The sequence below is a fragment of the Suricata suricatta genome, chromosome 17 (assembly GCF_006229205.1).
Source record: "Suricata suricatta isolate VVHF042 chromosome 17, meerkat_22Aug2017_6uvM2_HiC, whole genome shotgun sequence".
Lineage (NCBI taxonomy): Eukaryota > Metazoa > Chordata > Mammalia > Carnivora > Herpestidae > Suricata > Suricata suricatta.
In genome coordinates, this window is record NC_043716.1 from 10298677 (window position 1) to 10321663 (window position 22987).

The 22987-nt window shown below is 50.3% G+C and overlaps 1 protein-coding gene across 2 annotated transcripts; it reads left to right on the forward strand.

The window, feature by feature from the left end:
* The first annotated feature begins 1361 nt into the window (after positions 1-1361).
* On the forward strand, positions 1362-22981 carry SHMT1 (serine hydroxymethyltransferase 1). 2 transcript variants are annotated; one of them, XM_029929044.1, is made up of 8 exons: positions 1362-1650; positions 8920-9034; positions 10560-10705; positions 15469-15584; positions 15944-16104; positions 20318-20399; positions 20977-21189; positions 22662-22981. In XM_029929044.1, exons 2-8 carry the CDS (start codon positions 8939-8941, stop codon positions 22895-22897), a joined length of 1050 nt encoding a protein of 349 aa, XP_029784904.1. In that variant the 5' UTR covers positions 1362-1650; positions 8920-8938; the 3' UTR covers positions 22898-22981. The 2 variants fall into 2 exon arrangements, with proteins under 2 accessions (XP_029784904.1, XP_029784905.1); XM_029929045.1 differs by having other exon boundaries at positions 1362-1537.
* Positions 22982-22987: the final 6 nt, after the last annotated feature.

Genomic DNA, 22987 nt, shown 5'->3' on the forward strand with positions numbered 1-22987 from the left:
TAACCCGTGATTTGACTGTATCTGGAGATAGGGTCTTTAGGAGGTACTAAGGGTAAGTGAGGGCACAAAGGTGGGGCCTTCATCCAATAGGATTAGTGTTCTTATGAGAAGAGTTACAGAGATCTTGCTCGCTCTCGCTCTCTCTCTCTCTCTCTCTCTCTCTCTCTCTCTCTCTCTCTGCACACAGACAACAAGGAAAGGCCATGTGAGGACACAGTGAGATGGGAGCCGTATACAAGCCAGGGACAGGGCTCTTACCAGAAACCAAATTTGTTGGATGGACTATTGCAGTGGGGGAGAGTAATTGGGCTAAACTCAGAATACATCATGGGTGACTGGGAATTTACAGCCAAGGAGGAGGGGGTCAGTGGGTGGAGAATTACTAAGAGCAAACCTCAGGGGCAAGGGGGATTCTGGTTAAACGGACCAGGCCAGCGTGATCCCACATCACCAAAGATGGTGGAGGATAAGGAATCCAGCCAGATATGGAGGGTGCGGTGTTCTGGTTAAATTGCCTTAGCTAAATTCTTTCTAAAATTGGACAAACACTGAAGTCCCAAAAGAGTAGCTGAAAAGGAAGTCAGGGGAGTGTGACTGGAGTTTGGTCAGTGAGAAAATGTTTGTCAGCGCTTTTCCCTTTACTGTGCACCCCCTTGGTTTTTATTATTTGCTGAGTCCTTATAATGTGTCATGTACAGCATTAAGTGTTTCAGATACCTCTATTAATCCTGTCAGGCAGATATAATTATCTCCAATGTTGCTGAAGATGAAACTCATGTGAACTGGCTGGTCTTGGACTCCATACATGGAGAGTAAGTGTCAAGAGTTCAAACCCTGGCGCACCTGGGTGGCTCACTCGGTTGAGCTTGAGCATAGGACTTTGGCTCAGGTCAGGATATCCCGATTCTGAGTTCGAGCCCCGCCTTGGGCTCTGTGCTGACAGCTCAGAGCCTGGAGCCTGCTTTGGATTTTGTGTCTAGCTTGGTCTCTCTGCCCTTCCCCCATCCATGCTCGCTCTCGCTCTCTCTCTCTCTCTCTCTCAAAAATAAACATAAAATAATTCAAAGCCGCATTTGTTCTAGTTGAATGCTCACTACTAGACTGTAAATAGGACAATGTAAGTGTCAAATATAAGCCACAAGATTCACCCCTAATCCTATGGCCTTCCCTCATTACCGGGAAAGGCCCTCTGCGGTTGCCCCGGAAACCCCGCCCCTACCCCACAGCTAGAGACCCGGGGAACAGCTGCACTGGCAGCCCCGCCCACCGCTCCGCTGCAGCCAATAACACCTGCGCCTTGTGGGGGGCGGGGCCGCACGCTCTGATTGGGCACCTCTGGGGGCGGGGCCGGGCTGTGAGCTGAGGGCACCGAGTGGTGCGCGAGTCGCGGCGCGCCAAGTTCTGGGTTCCGGACTCACACGCAGGTGTCACGTGGCGGGCACGCAGTCGGGCGCGGGTCTGCGGGTCCCAGAGTGGCAGCGGCGGCAGCAGCGTGGGGCTTCGGAGTCTCCCGGCTGGTGTGCGGGACACTGTTCCGGTAGGTGGGCGGCCTCGGGTGCCAACACCTTGGTGTCCCCAAGGCTTTCGGAGCGCTTTGTTGTGTGCGCCTTGCCGCCACGCTTCCCCCGCGTCACTTAGAAGCCGGAAAAGGTGAGGAGCGCTTTACTAGTGCCTGGGATGAGGGGTGGCTCGCCGGCGAACCTGGATGCGCGGTCTCCCGTCACCGGTGGGCGCAGTACCGGTGGTGGGCTCCGCCTTTGACACAGATGCGAAGGCTCATTGCTAATAGAGGAGTCGCTCCCTGCTGAGCGCTTTTCTCGTAAAGCATTTTAAACTTAAGCGCAGCCCTTCACCTCGCTACAGTATGCTCTCAACAAAGCTGCAGGTGGAGTGCTCTCATGTAGCCCGTTTTACAGATTAGGAAGGTGAGGCTCGAAGAGAAGAGCCGACTTAGGCGCGATCCTGCAGGTAGCAAAATGGCAGAGCCTGGAATGAGACGGAAGCTCTCAAAGGCTGTGCGCTCAACCATTGCATACATACATGGTCACTCTGCTTTAGAGTGTGAACAGATCCCTGCGAGGGAGAGGCTGCGCCTGTTGTCTGCAATCTGTCACCCCCCGTTCTAGGAGACAAACGTTGCACTGTAGGGTTCTTGGCCTGGTGCCCTGTGCTTCACAGTCTTGGAACTCGAGTGACCCTTGGTCTGCTGAGACCAGCACAAACATGTGTCTTTAGCCAGGCAGTTGCTGGACTGGAAACGCCAGGTTCTTGCGGAAGCTCATTTTAAATTTCTTCCCTAAGGGCACACGCATTGGAGGTGGGCAACTTGGGCTTTTATTTAGTGCAGTATTCTGGGAACACTCTTTGGAACTAAAGGTAAACCTGAGTTCCAATTCTGACTCTTTTATCATTGCGGACCTTAGACCTCTTATCTCTCTGAGCCCCAATTTCTTTTTCTGTAAAATAGAAAACACAGAATCTGTGAGGGGGACAACCAGATGGCATTCAACAGAGTAGTTCCCTCAGGAGACTCCTGGCTGGCTCTAATTGTGTGACAGAGGTCCAGGGAAGATTCGTGGGCCTGCGGGGGCTGATGACCTTGGCAACTAAATTCACTTGACAGGTCTGTTTCCCTGGGGTTGAGGTGAGGCTTATGCTACACATACAGAGTGCCATTTCTGCAACAGAAATATCCAGCACTTGATGGTCGTCACGGCTGCAATGGGCTGTGTTCTCCAGGGGTGCTCAACCCAGGTTCCTGAGTGGTGACAAAGATAGCCCCAAGGTCCCCAGGCTTCTTTAATAACGGTATTAGCTGGTCGGTTTCAGTACTCTGTGCCTGGCCTGTTCTGAGTGCTCTATGTAGGGCTCGTAGCTCATTTAACTCTCCCTGCCAGTTCGGAACTGTCTTCACTCCTGTGTGTTATAGGAGGGGACAGAGAAACACAGGTGTCAGTAACTGGGGTTGCACATTAGGAGGAGGAGAGCAGGATTTGGACCCGGCAGGCTGGCCTCAGCAGTGTCCTCAGGTGTGGGTGGGGAGTGGGAGAACTGGAGGGGTCTGGCTTGTAGATGTCCGCCACCTGTCCCTTTACATACCCTTGATCTTCCCCAGATGGGTTTCTCTAGTTGTTACTTTCAGATTTCACAGATGGACTGAGCAAATGGCTTAAGAGCAGATTTCTAGAACCCTGTTCAAAACTTGTAAAATACGTGCTGTCAAGGTGAAGAATCTTCTCCCATCCCTGCCCTCACCCTTGGTCCTCAAGTCTCATCTCTTGTGCCTCTGCTTTGTTCCCCAAGCTTCAGGCACAAGGGCCTGATTTCTGGCCCTTCACAAGTCAAATTTCTTCCCATTTTAGGGCCTTTGCACGAAAGGCAAGGGGAGAAATGAACACTTTGAGAGGATAAGGTGTTTGTTCTATTCCAAGATCTCCGAAGCTTGGCTCCTTCCCACTTCAGGTCTCAGCTCAGGCACCTTCCAGTCTGTTCTACGTCCTTATAGCACTCATCACCACCTGAAATGATCTTGTGTATTTCTTGTTTCCGCATTTATTAGTCTCCTCCTCGTTAAGAGCAGGGCCCCTGTCTAGTTGACCCGTGCATTCTTAGTTCCTAGCTCAGTGCCTGGGACGCAGGAGTTGCTCAATAAACATTTGTTGCAGGAATGAATGAACTAATTGCAGGCAAATAACAGTAGTAGGATAGATCTCTTCAATATCAAAAGCTTGTTTCTAACTAAACATAGAATTACTGTATGATGCAGCAATTCCACTTTGAGTCTCTACGCAAAAGGATTGAAAGAGGGACTTGGTATTTGTCCATGTTCGTGGCACGTGGGAGCATCACTTACAGTAGCCAAAAGCTGGAAGCAACCCAAGCATCAGTGATGGACGAATGGATACACAAAACACTGTGTGGCATCAGCATAGAGTGGAGTATTACCCAGACTTAAAGGGGAAGGAAATTCCAACACGTGCTGCAACACGGATGAACTTTGAAGTCCTTGCACTACATGAAATAAGCCAGACAGGAAAGGGCAAATGTGTGACCTCATTTACCAAGGTAGTTGAAATAGTCAGTTTCATAGAAATAGATTAATTGTGACCACCATCTTGGGGAGAAGGGAATGGAGAGGTGTTTAATGGGTACCCAGAATTGCAGTTTGGGATGATGAAAAAGTTCTCGAGATGGATGGTGGACGCGGTTGCAGGACAGTGTCTGTGTTTAATGCCACTGAACTGCACTTAAAAATGGTTAAAATGGGGGCGCCTTGGTGGCTCAGTCGGTTGAGTGTCTGACTCTTGATTTTGGCTTCAGTCATATCTCACCCCAAGTCAGGGTGTATGCTGAAGGTGGAGCCTGCTTGGGATTCTTTTTCCCTCTCTCTCTGCTCTGCTCTGCTTGCTTGCTCTCTCTCGCAAGCGCGCGCTCTCTCTCTCTAAAAATAAACAAACCTTTTTAAAAATTAAAAAATATGTATATATTTAGAGAGAAAGAGTGTGTGGAGGGGAGTTGCAGGGAAGAGGGTGAGGCAGGGAGAGAGGGAGACACAGAATCTGAAGCAGGCTCCCAGGCTCTGAGCTGTCAGCACAGAGCCCGACGTGGAGTGTGAACTTGGGAGCAGTGAGATCATGACCTGAGCCCAAGACGGAAGCTTAACCAACTAGGCCACCCAGGTGCCCCCATAAATAAAGATTTTTAAAAATGGTTAAAATGCAAGAGAAAGACAAATACCATTTTGATTTCACTTATATGTGGATTTTAAGAAACAAAGCAACTGAACAAAGAAAAAAAACCCAAATTAATAGACTCTTAAATAGGGAACAAACTGATGGTCGCCAGAGGGGAGATAGATGGAGGGGAAATGGGTGAAATAGAAAAAAAATGTTTAATAAAAATTATTTTAATTTAAAAATGGTTAAAATGGTAAATCTTATGTATATTTCATCAGTTTAAAAAAATGAGGAAAGGGGCACCTGGGTGGCTCAGTTGGTTAAGCATCCAACTTCAGGCTCAGGTCATGATCTCACAGTTTGTGGGTTCGAGCCCCACATCACGCTCTGTTCTCACAGCTCAGAGCCTGGAGCTTGCCTCGGATTCTGTGTCTTCCTCTCTCTCAGACACTCTCCTATTTGCGCTCTGTCTCTCTTTCTCAAAAATAACAAACATTTTTTTATGGGGTGCCTGGGTGGCTCAGTTGGTTAAGCGTCCGGCTTCTGGCGACGGCTCAGGTCATGATCTCACGGTTTGTGGATTCAAGCCCCTCGTAGGGCTCTATGCTGACAGCCAGCTCAGAGCCTGGAGCCTGCTTCGGATTCTGTGTCTCCCTCTCTCTCTGACCCTCACCTGCTCCAGCTGTCTCTCTCTGTCTCTCAAAAAAAAAAAAAAAAAGGTACATAGTGCCAGGATCTCTTTCTTGTTTTATCAGCTATCTGGTCCCCTCTGGTCAAGTTGACACATAAATTAGCTATTTACATTCAAGATCTTTGTCTTGAATTCAGATTGCCTCAGGATAGTGTAGATCTAATTGACTTCACTGATACCACAGGTGAGATCTACCATAGGTATAATTGATTTAATTGAAACAAAACAAAGAGTCTTGATCTCTCTGTTTGAATAAAGAGTTCAAACTTCTTCATGGTTAAAAGGAAAGACTTAGTTTGGACTCAAGAAAAGTATAGTTTAATAAGTGTGTGGATTAAGTCCTCTGGTGGGGAGGTGGCTTGATCCTGGGTGGTTATAGGATACTGGGTGGGTGGGCAGCGACAGCTGGAGGGCAGGGCCACCCGTGGAGCACTTGGAATTAGCAACTCTGTGAGAAGATTTGCAGTGAGGGCTTGAGCCCTTGAGCCGCTGGGAAGGGAAGCCAGGAAGAGCAGAGATTCGGGTGGGGGACCTTGTCCTTTGTCCTGAGCACAACAGAACAACGCCTTTCCCAGAACGATTGTAGATCTGACCTGCCTTGGAGGAGGAGGGCTCCAAATGGACTTTAGTTATTTGGTGGAGGTTGAGCAATATCTACTCTGTGTTGCTTGTCACCTTTGAATCCTTTATAACCTTGAGTAGTCAGTATGTAAAAGACGATTTTCTCATCCAGATTCTAGGACCGGGGAGGCTATTTTGGCTCCTGTGCTGTTTTTGGTGGGCTTACCACCGGCCAAGGGCACGTGTGTTGACTTGATGCAGAAGGTCCTGGGTTGCTGGCCATGCTTGAGTGCGGGGAGCAGCACGGAGACGCCCTGGGCACGGTGCCCAAACCATTTTCCCATCTCTCTCTCTCTCTCCAGCTATGACAGGAGAGGTGGGCATGGCTGGCCACCTTTAGGTGGCTTATTTCTAATCCTCTGGTGCTTGGGTTAAAGCGATAGCTGCTTTGAAAGCCCCAGTTAGGAGTTTCCTGGTTAACGATTACTGGTAGTTTCTTCTTGGTGGCTCTACCGGAGGTTAAGGACGATTCCTGTGATTTGGGGCTACTGTTTTATTTAGTGGGTATGTTTGTCTAGCAAATGAGAGTGTGTGAAACTTGCGTTGGAAAACTACACTCTTCCTGCTGCGTCTCCCCTTCCTTCTCTCTCTACTCCCACACTCCTGACACTAGATGCTTGGGTTTTCCACACATCACCCATTCTGTGACACTGGCCGGGGTCCTGCAGTTCAGTTCAGTTCTAATACTAATTGGAATTAGCGCGGACCCCACCACAGGTTAAGGGCTGAGTCCCAGAAGACTGCCCCCCAGTCACAGACGTAATAGGTCTCCAGGTTACCCACAACGTCTGTGTGACTTGGTTACACATTGGAGGTTCCTATGGACCCCCCCTCCTTGGATTCAGTCATTTGCTAAGCTCACAGAACTCAGGGAAACATTCAGTTACCTTTACCAGTTTATTCTATAATAAAAGATACCATCAAGGCAGGAAACAGATAAACAGCCAGATGAAGAGATGTTTAGGATAAGCTCTGGGAGGGTCCCAAGTGCAGAAACTTCTGTCCCTCTAGAGTTGGGGTGCATCACCCTCCGGGTACATGGATGGGTTCACCAATGTGGAAGCTCCCTGAGCCCCATGTAATTTTTATGGAGGCTTCCTCACCTCTGCTTGATCAATTATTAACTCACTTTCTAGCAACTCTCCCCTCTCTGGAGAATGGGGAGTGGGATGGAAAAGTCCAGGCTTCTGATCATGCCTTGGTGTTTCTGGTGACCGGCCAGGAGCCCACCCAGAGTCACCTAAGTAGGACAAAAGGCACTCATCCCCCCCTCCCCCATCACAAGGGTTTTAGGAGCAGAGACTAATAAATATTTCTTATGATCTCACAGTATTCTTGGGACACGGGCTCTCTCCTGATTGGCTTTCCCAGTCTCGATGTCCCCTAGATTTATCTCCACCACTAGGTCCCTGACCCAGCTGTCAGCTGTCCTCCATGCCACGTTCCTTGTTTTTTATCTAGCTGCACCCATTTTGTCCGCTGCTGGGCTTCCCCATCAGGGAAGCCGCGTGGAGGCAGGGCTCTGGTGTGTTTCCTTCACCGCCATACGCCTGGTACCAACCTGTGGCTGCCACGGGGAAGGTCCTCCGTAAATACCTGGCAAATGAACGCACTGAAATGAAAACTTACCAAATTAATGGGAAAGTACTGAAAAGCTGCCAACTATTAATGAAGGGAGGTTAGTTCCTGTAAATATTTACACTTTAATACTGGAGGATTTCCCACTGCTCACAAATTCCCATTCTTTGCAGAAACATAGGTTAAGAAACTTGAGTTTTATGGTCATCTATATCTATAGACATACACATCTTATTAAATATTTTTTTTGTAAGCTTATTTTTTTTAACTTTTTTTAATGTTTATTTATTAATTTTTTTTATTAATGTTTATTTTTTTGAGAGAGACTGAGTGAGTTGGAGAGGGGCAGAGAGAGAGGGAGACACAGAATCCAAAGCAGGCCCCAGGCTCTGAGCCAATGGGGGCTTGAACCCAATAACCTTGAAATCATGATCTGAGCTGAAGTCAGATGCTTAACTGACTAAGCCACCCAGGTGCCCCTGTTTGTTTATTTTTGAGACAGAGAGAGAGAGAGAGAGAGAGAGAGGGAACACAAGTGAGGGAAGGGTAGAGAGAGAAGGAGAGAGAGAATCCCAAGCAGGCTCCGTACTGTCAGTACAGTGCCCAGTGTGGGACTTGAACTCCCAAACTGTGAGATCATGACCTTAGCCGAAACCAAGAGTCAGGTGTTTAACTGACTGAGCCACCCAGGCAACCCGCCCCCCCCCAGTCATCTATATTTTAGTGGGTGCCATTTCTCTGCTGATAAAAATGCAGAAGTGCAAATCTGTAGTTTTCACAGGAGGGTTTATCTTTAAGTAAGCCCGTGCCTCAACTCCTGGCGGCTGCAGGAATGCTGTGGGATACACCGAATGCATGTTTGGGGGTTTTGACTCCGTCCTCATGGTCAACCTGCCGCGCAGCCCTGGGCTGCAATATTTTCTAAGCTTCATTTTCATTACTTGAAACATGGGAAGAAAAACACTGAAGTCTGCAATTCATTTGTTCTTTCCAGCATTTGGCGAATCCTTGCTGCATGGCCGTGCTGAGTTGGGGGGGGAGGGGGATGGGCACCTAGTTTAGGTGGGGAGGGACCCTGTAACTAGGACAGGTTTCATTGCGGAGGGGGTCCTGGGCTTTCCCTAGGGTGGGTGAGGCCTCACCCGGAGCCGGGGAGTTCTGATCACGGGGTAACACACTGACATGCGCAGTTCGGAAAGGAACCGCCCAGTGGTTTTGCAATAGAATGTCTTCGTGTTTGCTGAGAGGTTCTGAGGGCAAGAACCACGCGTCAGGACGGCGGCAGCTCTGGAGAACCCACGGGTCGCAGCGAACTTTGACTAAGTTTAATGCCGGGGGCGTTTCCATTTTTAGGCAACTTGGAACCAGTGCAATGACGACTCAAGTCAGTGGGGCTCACAAGGATGCTGACCTGTGGTCCTCGCACGAGAAGATGCTGGCGCAGCCCCTGAAAGACTGCGACACCGAGGTGAGAGGCGCGGGGTCTTCGCCGGGGCACCGGGCTGGCTCAGCGGAAAGAGCGTGCGACGACGCGGTATCTCAGGGTCGTGAGTTCAAGCCCCATGTGGGGAGTAGAGATTACTTAAATAAATTAAACCTTTACATTTGTTTAAACAAGTAAGCGGAGGCTCTTGTCTAACTCTCTGGCTCCACCTTGCCGTTAGTGTAAGAGCGCCGGATTTAGAGGCAATGGCTGAGAAAGTGGCTCAGAACCCTCCTCTCTGGGTAAATATGGAGATTTCTGAGTTTCTGCAGAGTGTAGAGCACTGTGCTGGCTGCCCTGGAGGAGGGGGCCCGGGAGGGGTCCCCGAGGGCTGGCCCCTGCCTTCCAGGCCGGAGGAGTGTTTATAGACACCGAGAAGAAGCTTTTATATGTGTGTTTTTGTAACAGCTTTGTACGTAAGGGATCACTCACTTCCCGTACATGTCACCGGCTGAAAGCGCACGTCAGTGGTTTTTCATTCGTTCACAGCCAATCTTAGAACACGTTTATTCCCCTGCAAGGAGAAACCTTGAACCCATGAGCAGTCACCCCCATGCCCCCCCTCAAACCCCCCAATCTTGGCCCCCAGTGGTCTCCTTTCCATCCGTGTGGGTTTACCAAAGCAACTTTTATTTTAAGGAAGAAGGGCAAGGAATAAAGTTCAGAAATGTGATGAAACATAGGGATAAAAGTAACAAGATAATGTAAAATTAAAAATCGGTGGGAAGTTTTTTAATTTATTTTTAAGGTGGGATAGGTTTTTTTTTTAAGTTTTATTTATGTATTTTGAGAGAGAGAGAGAGAGAGAGAAAGTGAGCAAGCACAAGTAGAGGAGGAGCAAATAGAGACATTGGGAGAGAGAGAATCCCAAGCAAGTTCCACTCTCAGTGGAACTGAGATGCAGGGCTCGAACTCATGAACCATGAGATCGTGACCTGAGCCAAAGTCAGCCATTAAACCAACTGAGCCACCCAGGCGCCCCGGGATCTTATTTTCTTTTTTTTTTTTAATATATTTTTTACATTTATTTATTTTTTGATAGACAGAATGAGACAGAGCACAAGCAGGGGAGGGTCAGAGAGAGAAGGAGACACAGAATCTGAAGCAGCCTCTAGGCTCTGGGCAAGTGGTCAGCACAAAGCCCAATGCAGGGCTTGAACCCATGAACCATGAGATCATGCCCTGAGCCAAAGTCAGATGCTTAACTGACTGAGCCACCCAGGCGCCCCAAGGATCTTATTTTCAAGCTCACTTTCTCTTCATTTTGTTTTCCTTGATCCATCGTCTTCTGGTAACTCCTCTGTCAACGCTCCAACGTGAGGACGGTCTCCTCTGCTCTTTAAGTGCTAAGTGCATCTCCTGAGTCACGTTTTGTGGGTTATGGTCAGCTTCCAGGGGCAAAATGTGGATCTCTAATAGTGTGCCTTCTCTTTAATAGGCTATTGCTTTGATCAGACCGAAATGGAGCCTAAAATGTCCAGACGCTCACCATCTCTTTTGATCTCCTCAGGTTTACAGCATCATCCAGAAGGAGCATAACCGGCAGAGGGTCGGGCTGGAGCTGATCGCCTCAGAGAATTTCGCCAGCCGAGCAGTTCTGGAAGCTCTAGGCTCTTGCTTAAATAACAAGTACTCTGAAGGGTACCCAGGGCAGAGGTATGTGAGTGTCCTCAAAGGCCTGCTTCTGACAGTGACCGGGGCTCCTGAGTCAGAACAGAGTCCCAACACTGTGGACATGTCAGAGAACAGAAAGCACTGAGCTGTGGGGGTTTCTATTCTTGCTGGTCCTGTCATAACTCGTTTGTGATTCCCAGTGTGTTCTAGTGCTGATATTCTTGGAACAGCTATCCTCAGGGTCCTTTACCTGCCCTTGTGGGGGCTTTCTAGAATAACAGGCCGGTCCATAAGGAGTCTGGGGCTGCCGGGCCATTGCTGAGCCTCTAGAAGAAAGGTCAGTGCCGAGTGGTACTGTGGAAAGTTGCTGCGCTGTGAGTAATCAGATCTATACTGGGTAGGTTTATTTAGTGTGAGAGAGAGAGCTCACAGCATGAGCAAGGAGGGACAGAGAGGGGGAGAGAGAATCCCAAGCAAGCTCTGTGCTGTTAGCACATGGAGCCCCATGTGGGGCTCCATCTCATGAACCGTGAGACCATGACCTGGGCTGAAAGCTAGAGTCGGACACTCAGTCGACTGAGCCGCCCAGGCGCCCCTCATTTTTGTTTTTCATAGTCATCATCAAAGATGACGATGACAGAATTTGACATGGTTTTTGCAAATTTGTACAGTTGTGTCCCAAAGGACACAGGAAAAGAAGGGTCACCCTCGAGCAGACCTGCCGTTCTGTACCCAGATGCACGTGAAGCTCTCTGGAGAAGGGCCGAGAATCAGCTTGAAGGCACCGTCTTTCTCTGGTCTTGAGTAACTAACTTTCCCACTGCGCCTTCGAGACTTCACCTGGTGTTTTTCACAACTCATAGCTCGTTTGATCCTCGCGGCCACCCTACGGGGCAAATGATGGCGTCTTCCACATTTTAAGGATGAGGAAGCTGAGACTGACGGAGATTCAGGGACTTCTTAAAGTTGCACACAGGTAGCAGGTGTTTTTGCACTGTGGTATAGTGAGAAAATAACTATCTGGTCTTTCTTGCTAGTTTCTGGCACTGAGCTCCTAAAACCCTTGGAATTCCGTGGTGGTAGGTGTGTCTCTTTGTTATTTTCAATACTTCCCCCCCCCCTTTTTTTTAAGTTTCATTTATTTTGAGAGGGAGAGAAAGCAGGGGAAGGACAGAGAGAGAGAGAGAGGGAGAGAGAGAATCCCACGCAGGTGCTGTACTGTCAGCATGGAGCCCGACGTGGGGCTCGAACCCACAAACCATGAGATCATGACCTGATCCGAAACTAAGAGTTGGACACTTAACTGACTGAGCCACCCAGGTGCCCCTCAATAACCCCTTTTAGACCACCCTTGAGTGTATATCCAAGAGGTGACTCAGGGCGGGACCCCTAGATCAGAAAGACCAAACAGGAGATTAGAGGGTCGGAACTGTCAGCTGTCTCTCCCGACCTCCAGGGTGCCGGGGGAGGCTAAAGGTGGGGGGACTTGTACCAGTTGAGCAGTTGGGAGGGTGGCACCCCCGTCCTGGGCCTTGCCCCGTGCGTCTCCCCCCTTTGGTTGTTTCGAGTTGAATCTTTTATATAGACCAGTAATCACACATAAAGCACTTTCCTGAGTTTTGTGAGCTGCTCTAGTGAGTGATTGGGTCTGAGAGGAGGTTGTGGGGACCCCCGAGTTTGTAACCAAGCTGAACAATAGTGTGGGGAGCCTGGGGACCCAGGACTTGTGGCTGGTGTCCGAAGTTGGGACAGACTTGTAAGTCCTTAACCTGTGGGGCATGCACTAGCTCTGGGTAGTTGGTGTGAGAATTGAATCGTATTGTGACACCCAGTTGGTGTTCAAAAATTGGTTGCTGACGTTAGAAACAAAAGCATATACAGACTCCAAGCGGTCACAGGGGTTCCAGTTTTTTCTAAGTTGCTCTTGCAGAAAAGACTTTGATGGATCCTGGGCTTTTTGTCCCCACCCAGTGCACGCAGGGCCTCCTATGCTGTCGAGAGGGGAGGCAGGTGACATCTGGCCCTTTGAGGTTTTCATGGTTTCACTCTATTTACTGCTAAGGTTTGAGGGCAGCCATTATTCAACTGGTGGCATTTCTCCTCTGTGAGTTCTGTTCCAGATGAAAATAGACATGGATGAAGAAGGCCACTTGCTTGTAGGTGAGGTTTATTTGAAGAACACGGCTTAGGCAGCACTTGGGTGGCTCAGTCGGTTAAACATTTGACTTTGGCTCAAGTCATGATCCCAAGTTTATGGGTTCGAGCCCCGCATCAGGTTCTGCGCTGACAGCTGGGAGCCAAGAGCCTGGAGCCTGCTTTGGATTCTGTGTCTACTTCTCTCTTTCTCTCTCTCTGCCCCTCTCCTGCTTACACATGTGTTCATTGTCTCTTTTTCTCTTCCTTTCAAAAATAAAATAAAAAAAAAAATGAAGAACACGGCTTAGATCCCAGGCCTGGATCAGGCTTCTGAATCCCTTGCCCTGAGAGCTGCATTTGCATGCAGACCTGGCGACAGCATCTGGGGAACAGCCCTGACGTTAACTGGAGTACTTTCTGGGTTCATCAACCCTGAGCACTTATTTTTTCATAGTTTCACATCTCTGAAACTAGGATGAAACTGATTAATGAGAAGCCATCATTTAATAGAAAATATTTTTTCTTTTCTCAGCGGTTAGTAAGATAATGGTTGCATTGTAACTGAGGATGAAACACAGTGCTGTGTTCTAGGCATTGGGCTGAGCGTGGCCACGTTTGTGTCCGTGCATCCTGCAGCCTGACTGCAAAGTCCGCACTCTCCCCCTCCACCTTTCCAGGTCAGGAATCGGACTTGGGTAGGTGAAGGGGGCTGCTCCAAGTCCCGTGGGAAGGAGCACAACCAGGTCTGCACGCTCAGATCTGGGTGTGCATCTGGCCAACCTGTTTGAGGCAAGGCAGGGAGGGCACAGGAGCCTCACCGTGACCGTGAATCAGCGTCCTTATGTCTGCTTCCCTGGAAAACGGTTAATTGCCAAGTCCTTTTGCGGCCCCGACATTCCTGGAGGTCCATAATTCTTCCCCAAGCATGGCCTGCTGTCCTTCAAGCGTGGGGAGATCACACCCTTCTCTGGTGACAGAGCAGAGAATGTGAGGCTGGAAAGGAGCTTCCGGATACTCAGTGAAGCCCCTTTCTGTCTCAAGACTTGTTCATCGCAGGATTTTTCACAATAGCCAAGAGAGGGGAGCAACCCAAGTGTTGGCAGATGGATGAACGGATAAGCAAAATGTGCTCTATCCATATAATAAAATGTCCTTCGGCCCTAAAGAAGGAAATCCTGTCATATGCTCACAACAAAGATGAGCCATGAGGACATTGTGCTAAATGAAAGTGAAAGTCTTAAAAATACAGATACATGGGCGCCTGGGTGGCTCAGTCAGTTGAGCATCCGACTCTTGATTTCAGCTCAGGTCGTGATCTCAGGTTCGGGGGTTCAAGCTTCACATCGATTAAGGCTCTGCACAGAGCTTAAAGCCTGCTTCAGATTCTCTCTCTTTCCCCTTCCCGGCTGCCCCTCTGCCCTTGCTTGCATGCTCTCTCTAAAAAATAAAAATAAATATAAATACTATATGGTGCCACTGTGAGGTATCCAGAGTCTTCAAGATCCTAGAGAAAGGGGAATGGTGGCCACCAGCCCCTGTGGGGAAGGGGGTGGGGAGTTGCTGCTCAATGGGTATAGAGTTTCAGTTTTGCAAGATAAGAAGGTTCTAGAGATCTGATACACAAAATGGGAATATACTTAGCAGTGTGAAGTACTTAACACCAATACCCTGTATGCTTAAAAATGGTTCAGATTTAAATTCTGTTCTATGTTCTTTCCTGTGATGAAAATTTTAAGGGTTCTGTGACTATCAGGCATAGGTGTTAAAAATGTCTACTGAGGGGGCACCTGGGTGGCTCAGTCAGTTAGGTATCTGACTTCTGTTCAGGTCATGATCTCATGGTTCGTGGGTTCAAGCCCCGCATCGGGCTCTGTACTGACAGCTCAGAGCCTGGAGCCTGCTTAGGATTCTGTGTCTCCCTCTCTTTCTGCCCTCCCCTACTCACACTCTGTGTCTCTGTCTCAAAAATAAAACATTAAAAAAAAAACCCACCAAAAATCTTTTAAAAAATGTATACCGAGCTATTATGATTAATATACAGGAAAGAACAAATATATGGTAAATGTTCATATGTAATTATAAAACAAGTACAATTTTATTACATCTGCAAAAAAAAAAATATTTTCACCTCTCCCTACCCCCCGCCCCTAGGAACCCCCATTCCATATTTCTCTAGTACACTGGACTCCTCTTGGAACCTTCTAGAAGGGAAAGCATATGGTTGTAACTGGCTCATTTCACTTAGCATGAGAATAATGTCCTCAAGGTTCATCCACATAGCCTGCATCAGAATTTCCTTCTAGGGGCGCCTGGGTGGCTCAGTCGGTTGAGCGTCTGACTTTGGCTCAGGTCATGGTCTCCTAGTTTGTGAGTTCGAGCCCCGCGTTGGGCTCTCTGCTGTCAGTGCGGAGTCCACTTTGGATCCTCTATCTCCCTCTCTCTACCCCTCCCCCACTAAATGAATTTCCTTCTAGATGAGATGATGCTTGCTCAGTCACACAGCCAGCTTGGCACGGAAGGGAGATGAGTGGTATGGGGTTCAGGGTACGTGTTCTCGCTGCTTCTCTACTTTTATTCTTCTGTCCCAGCCGGAAGCTCCTTCGGCCTCTGTACTGACTGAGCACAGAGGTTGGGGGCCAGAGGGGGCCTAAGTCCACTTTCTCCCGCAGGTATTATGGCGGGACCGAGTTCATCGATGAGCTGGAAATCCTCTGTCAGAAGCGAGCGCTGCAGGTCTATGATCTGGACCCCGAGTGCTGGGGGGTCAATGTCCAGCCCTACTCAGGTAATTGCCTGGGCAGCCCCCTGCCCGCCTGTGTCCAGGGTCAGCTTTCACCAAGAGGAGTTTTAACAAGGTCTGCCCATAAATGAATGTGGAAAATAGGCTAAGCCCCTCCTGGGTCCATGCGTCTCTCTCCATCGACCTTGACTCCCACCTGACTCGCCCCTCCTGAACACCTGTCCCTTATTCTCAGGGGTTTGCTGCAGAGGGCCTCCATGGGACTGTGGGGGGGGCGGTGCCGAGTGGTGGCCAAGCCTGTTCTGTCCACTCCTGGTTGGTGGCCTGCCTGGTGGCCAAGCTCTGGGGTCCTGCTCGGGCCCTGTGGGCAGAAGTCCTCATACTCCTCTGGTCTCGTGTTCCAGGCTCTCCGGCAAACTTCGCCGTGTACACCGCCCTGGTGGAACCCCACGGGCGCATCATGGGCCTGGACCTGCCCGATGGGGGACATCTGACCCACGGGTTCATGACAGACAAGAAGAAAATCTCTGCTACGTCCATCTTCTTTGAATCTATGCCCTATAAGGTAGTAGTGGGTCGTTCTCCGTGAGCTGTGCTGTCCTCTGGCTCTGAAAGCCTCCAGTGTTAGGCGGCACCTGTAGGAATAGGTAGTCCTGTTCCTCAGGCGCTAAAGGAAGTCCCCACTTTTGCTGTCACCCTCCCCACCCTCCCGTGACTCCTCAGGCATTCGGGGCACACGGGGCAGTTGAAGCACAGGGAGACGGTCAGGGAGGCAGCTGAGGATGGGGCCCAGCTGCAGCCAGAGCCCCGGGGACAGCCCTGCTCAGAACCCCCAGGGCGGCACCCCTGTGCCCCAGCCCAGGACCCTATGCCGCCCCTCGCTGACCTGTCAGCTAGCCACAGCCTGGACGAGCCAAGTGCCCCGCATAGGACTGGCGCATATTCGAGGGGGGGCCCCTGTCATTATAAGTAGTTTGGTCAAATAGTGCACAGCACGCTTGCTTATGGGGTGGTCCGTGCACATGGTGGTGACTTCCTCATGTGCCAGAGCCATTTCCTCATGGCGTTTGCTGTCCAGTGGGCCACTCCAGGTGGGTCCACATGTCCCACGGCGAGCAGAGGTCGAGGTGTGTCGTTATGCTTGGCTGAGGGTCAGAGGCACGAAAATCAAGCCAGGGTTTCATGTTGGCATTTCACGGTCTCTGTTGCTTGCCCTTGACTGTTGGCCCTGTGTTAGCCTTTGGCTCAGTCCTAGGAATCGCACAGATGCTTTTGGGGGGCAAGTGACAGTCCACTTGTTTTCATGGGAAGCCGAGGTATTTCACGCCATGGGTGTCCTCATTGGCCAACTGTGGACAGTACCTCTAAGATGGATTTTTGAAAACCTGACAGGAGTCAGCATTCCGCCCTCGCACACAGAACTCAATGCCACTTTCTACAGATTGTGGCAGAGAGGAATCCCGGGCTGGTGTTCTGGTCTCATGTGAGCCCTTAGGCAGCCTTACTCTCTAGCCCAGTGTCCTCCCTTGCCCAAGAGGGTCTTCTGGGCATCAGCAGGCTCAGCACCCCTGTCTCCTTGGCTTTCACACCCACCGTGCAGGCAGTAGCCCTCTCTGGGTGGATGGTGGAGGTGGGCCTACAGGGGTGTAGACAGGAGGGGTCTGGGAGCCTGGCCAGCTGTGGGCACCGGCCCTGTGCAGGGAGGAGGACGCAGACCTGACTGGGCTCCAGCAGCAGCTGCCACGCCCCTCCTCTGCCCACCAGGCTGCCGCCCTGCCCAGCCTTTCCCGGCCCTGCCCTCGCCACGGGGCTCTCTCATCCTCTGACAGCGACCTCACAGGGGACCAGGCGTTTCGTCTCTCCGTGGAGAAACAGCACCTTGAACCTCTGTCACCTCTCTTGCCTGTGACTGTTCTCGTCCCTCAAGGTCCTAAGTGACAGAGAGGATGCTCTTTTCCTGTCCCTTTGCACCTTTCTGGCCCCTTTGAAGCTTCTTACAAATGCCTGTGAATTCTCCTTGGAGCTGTTTTATTGTCAAATATCTAGGGTTTTTGTTTTTTTAAGTTTATTTTGAAAGAAAGAACACATGTGGGAGGGGCAGAGAGAAAGGGAGACAGAGAATCCCAAGCTAGCTCCTCATTGTTAGCCCAGAGCCTGATGCAGGGCTCAAATCCACAAACTGTGAGATCATGACCTGAGCTGAAGAGTTGGAATGTTCAGCGTTTCTTAAAAAAGAGAAAATCCTGGGGGCACCTGGGTGGCTTAGTCGGTTAAGCGTCTGACTTTGGCTCAGGTCATGATCTCACAGTTGGTGGGTTTGAGCCCCGCATCGGGCTCTGTGCTGACAGCTCAGAGCCTCAAGCTGCTTCCGATTATGTGTCTCCTCCTCTCTCTACCCCTCCCCCACTCACACTCTATGTCTCACTCAAAAAATGAGTAAACATTAAAAAGTATAAAAAAGAGAAAGACCTTCTTGGGTGCCTGGGTGGCTCAGCTGGTTAAACGTCTGGCCTGGAATCGAGCTCCATGCTGACAGGGCGGAGCCTGCTTGGGATTCTCCCTCCCTCCCTCTCTCTCTCTCTCTCTGCCCTTCCCTCCCACTAGCATGTGTACTCGAGTGAGCTCTTTCTATGTCTCTCTCTCAAAAATAAGTCAACATTTCAAAAAAGAGAAAAAAAGCTTGTTAAAAAATCCTGCAAGTTTAAAAAGCAAAGCGTGTAGGGTGCCTGGGTGGCTCAGTCTGTTAGGCGTCCAACATCAGCTCAAGTCATGATCTCGCGGTACGTGGCTTCAAGCCCCGTGTCGGGCTCTGTGCTGACAGCTCAGAGCCTGGAGCCTGCTTCAGATTCTGTGTCTCCCTCTCTCTCTTTCTCTCTCTCTCTCTCTCTCTCTGACCTTCCCCTGCTCTCACTGTCTCTCAAAAAAAAAAAACCCATAAAAAGCAAAACTTGAAAGGGAGAGTTAGCAACACATTTTGGGGGGTAATTTTTGTCTTTAAAAATTTTTTTTTAGAATTCTGTCAATTTTTTTTTTTTTTTTTACTGTGGGTTGGCTGTTGATTTTCAACAAGGTAACAGTTTTTCTGACAAACTCAGGTGACAGAAAGAACCGGTTCATTCCGTTGGAAACAAAACCTTCAGCCCGCCATGTCTCGGCTGCACACAAGTGGGGAAGCCCTTCTTTCCTCTGGAAAGGGTGGCCTCCAGCCCCGAGATCCTCACCCCGCGGGGCAGGGGTGCAGAAGCTGAGACTTCCCTTAGCAGCTCCTCCCCAGAGAGGTCCCATGTCCCACCCCCTAAAATCTTTCCCTGGGCACAGATGATCTAACACAACTTTAAGATGCTGAATTTACTAAGAACTGTGCTTGCTACCAAGCAGGGCGCCTGGTGGCTCAGTCAGTTGAACATTCAACTTCAGCTCAGATTGTGATCTCACTGTCCATGAGTTCGAGCCCCACGTCGGGCTCCCTGCTGTCAGCACAGAGGCTGTTTTGGATCCTCTGTCCCCCTCTCTCTGCCCCTTCCCCACTTGCTCTCTCAAAAATTAATAAATATTAAAAAAAGAGAAAGAAATGCATTGCCAAAAAGGGACAAAATAAATTTTACGTTTCACATGCAGATGGGTCCTCTGTCTGTGTGGAATCGATTTCTGTGGGGGGCCGTAAGGTGAGTGTCAGATAACACTCTTCCAGTGGACCTCGTGCCACTTAACCGGAAGACTGTCCTTTCCCTGCAGTGTCTCTGTGGTCATGGATCGGACCGACCCCATCACAGGGCTCCTGTTTCTGGGCTTTTCTCTGTTCTGTCGAACTATCTGTCCTTCCACAAGCACGTGCTGCCTTAATCACTGTAGTTTTTTGTTTTTAAATTTCTTTTAGTAATGTGTTGTGTGGAGGTTTTGTATACCTGGTGTTAGCTATTTTATGGGTTTTGAAACTAACGTGGTATTATTTCATAAATGTTTGTTTATTTTGAGAAAGAGAGGGGGTGAATGGGCGGGGGGCACGCAGAATTAGAGAATCCCATGCTGACGGCGCAGAGCCCCAGGCAGGGCTCAATCCCAGGAACCGTGAGATCATGACCTGAGCTGAAATCAAGAAATCAGAGGCTTCACCAACTGAGCCACCCAGTTGACCCTAATGTAATGTTATTCCTATTAAAATTTCATTTCCTATTTTTTGCTGCTTATATGGACAAATATAACTGCTTTTTGGTTTTTGACCCCACATCCAGTGACCTTGCTCAATTCAATGACTAATTCTAATAGCTTGCCCCTCGGGGCTCAGATCTTCCGGTATCCTGTCGTGGTGTCTGTGAGTGATGTCAGCTTTGTACGTCTTCTAATCCTTGTCTCTCTATTTCTTTTCTTGCCTGTTTGTCCTCGGGACTAGAAGAGGTGTTAGCAGCATCTCGTCTCATTCCCGAAGGTAACAGTGTCTTAGCACCTGCACTGTGTGGTGTTATGTTTGTGTTTCATTCTGCAGTGGCGTTCTGGTTCCTTCTCTTTCCCTGTAGAACCCGGGGACAGGGGCTCACTTTTCCTCTTGGGACCCCTCAGGGCGTCCTGCCTCCAAGAGGGATACCTGGTTGTCCACAGCACGTGCACAGGCCACATACACTGGGACGTCTTTCCTGTGTCCCTGGTGGAGTGGAGCCGACAGCTCCGGGCAGGTGGAGGAAGTCATCTTGTCCTTGACAGTGGGCACCAGTGGGGGTGGGAGGGCAGCGCGGCGTGGTAGAGGACGCAGCCGAGCCTGCTGTCTCCGTGACCTTCCGCAGGTGAACCCAGACACCGGCTACATCAACTATGACCAGCTGGAGGAAAACGCCCGCCTCTTCCACCCGAAGCTGATCATCGCAGGTGATGAGCTGGGGGGGGAGTTGTTTCCCGGCAGCCCCTACACCTCTCACACAGAGAAGATGTAGACATGTTCACGGCCTCTGCCTCGAAAAGCTGGGCTTCTTGGGTCTAGGTCTATTCTCTTTTTAGAGGACAAATATCTGTTTCGCCACCATTGGTACTAGGTGGAATAAGATCCAAGGCTGTTCTCAGTGAAGCATCTAGAAATGTCAGTTCCTGGGGCGCCTGGCTGGCTCAGTTGTTAGAGTGTGTGGCTCATGATCTCAGGGTTGTGAGTTCGAGCCCCGTGTTGGGTGTTGAGATTACTTAAATAAAAACTTCAGACATGTGAATCCCTGACTAGCTGTGGAACATAATCCCAACCCCCGTGAAGAGGCAGGTCAGAGGGTTGCCTTCGGCACATAAAGGTGTTTTTTGAGGGTATTTTTCATTTCTGTTCTCTGGAGTTTTGGAGGGAGAAATCTCCCAAGCTTTCAAATATGCCTCCCGAGAGGCCGCTGTGCAGGTCTCGCTTCAGGAGACGCCCAGCCGGCCCTGGGGATCTCTGACTCGACTTCGTCCCCTTGTGCCGTCACAGGAACCAGCTGCTACTCCCGGAACCTGGATTACGCTCGGCTGCGGAAGATCGCGGATGACAACGGGGCCTATCTCATGGCCGACATGGCGCACATCAGCGGGCTGGTGGCCGCCGGCGTGGTGCCCTCCCCGTTTGAGCACTGCCACGTGGTGTCCACCACCACCCACAAGACGCTGAGGGGCTGCCGCGCCGGCATGATCTTCTATAGGAGAGGTTGTGCTACAGGGCGTGGGGCGCAGGCGGGCTGCTGGCCTTGGCCTTTCTCCTCTGGGGTTCACGCTCGGTTTGGGAAGCTAGGAGAAGCCGGGGCCCCTTGGAGTGTCCCTTAAGGAGTTCTCAGGGGGCGCCTGGGTGGCTCAGTCAAAGGTCCGACTTTTGGTTTCAGCTCCATGTCACAGTTCGTGAGATCAAGCCCTCTGCACTAACAGTGCAGAGCCTGCTTGGGATTCTCTCTCTCCCTCTTCTCTTCCTGCCAGTCCCCACCTCTCTCTCTCTCTCAAAATCAATAAACTTAAAAAAAAAAGTTGCTTAAAAGGGGGCAATGATAAGTCTACAGAAGAGATCTGGACAGAAGCCCTGAGCGCAGCTCTTGCTCCGTCCCTCGGGTGTCTGGGTCCTGAGAAAGGAGGAAGCATATCGTGCCGTGGGTTGACTAGTCTTCCCCACGAGGGCAGGCGTTGGAGCGAAAGGAAGGTACGCGCGGCCGGCCGGGGTTCCCGGAAGGCCTCATGGTTTGGCGTTATTCTGGTGACCTCACCGTGGTCCAGCGCGCCTACCCCGGGAAGGATGTATAAACCATAGTCACCACCTTAGTCCTTTTAGTGAGGAATTCCTGTTGGCTGCAACCCACATCTAGGTGCTCCTTTTATTTTGGGATCCCCACGCCTGGGAGAGCCAGATTCATGATCAGATCATGTGGCCCATGATGAGACCAGATCCACATGTACCCCCAGAGAAACCAGCCCTGGGTCTCTGGCCCCCCCCAGCCAGGGCTGAACACACCCACATGCCCACTAGCGTTCTCAGGACCTTCTTCAGTTGTATGGACGGTTCAGGGCAGATAGCCATTCCTACCTCCCTGGAAAGTGTTCGTTTCTTCCCACTGAGCGCTGATGTGATTTGTTGCACTTTGAGCCACGCCTGAAACTGCCACAGACGCACTGTGTGATCGTGGGCTCCTTGTGCAGCCTCTCTGTGCCTCATTTCCTTTCCTCCAGAGCAGGGATTGGAATAATAGCAACCGTCCAGGAGGAGCTAATGATTGAACTTTAATGTTAAGTGCTTAGCGCAGTTCCAGGCTCACAAGAAGCTCTGTAGAGACATTCGTAGTTATTACAACTGATAATTAACTGTGTTTCAGAAAGTAATTCTATTCCCCATTAGAGCCATTATAATATAATTAATCTATATCATTATACAAATGAGTCTTCTCTCCTTCAATACAGTCATCTTGGAAGACTGCTGTCTCGGACACTTTGAGCAAATGCGCCCAAGGCATCTTCTTCCTTATCATCTCAGGAGCAGGGAATCTCTATCCTTTGATTTCATCTGCAAAAGGGTGGGCTGGCCCCCGCTCCGGAAGCAAGGGGCCCCTCTGCTCTGTCCCACCCCAGACTGGGTTTGACTCCAGGTAGGGACAAGGCAGACCATCTCACGTTCCCACTCTATTGTTTTTCTTCATCCAGGAGTGCGCAGCGTGGATCCCAAGACCGGCAAAGAGACGCTGTACAACCTGGAGTCGCTCATCAACTCCGCCGTGTTCCCAGGCCTGCAGGGAGGTCCCCACAACCACGCCATTGCTGGTAAAATGTCACCAAACCCCACCCAGAGCCCTTGGGTGGCACTTGGCGGTGCACCCTCCCCTATGGTGGCCCCATGCAAGCTATGGGTTCTCCTAACTTGGCTCCTCCGTGGTTCCTAAGTCCCATCTCACATGTCCACCCCAGGCGTGTACCAGGACCTGCATGCTGGGGAGAAACTAGAACGACGTCTCTGTCCAGGAGACGCTATC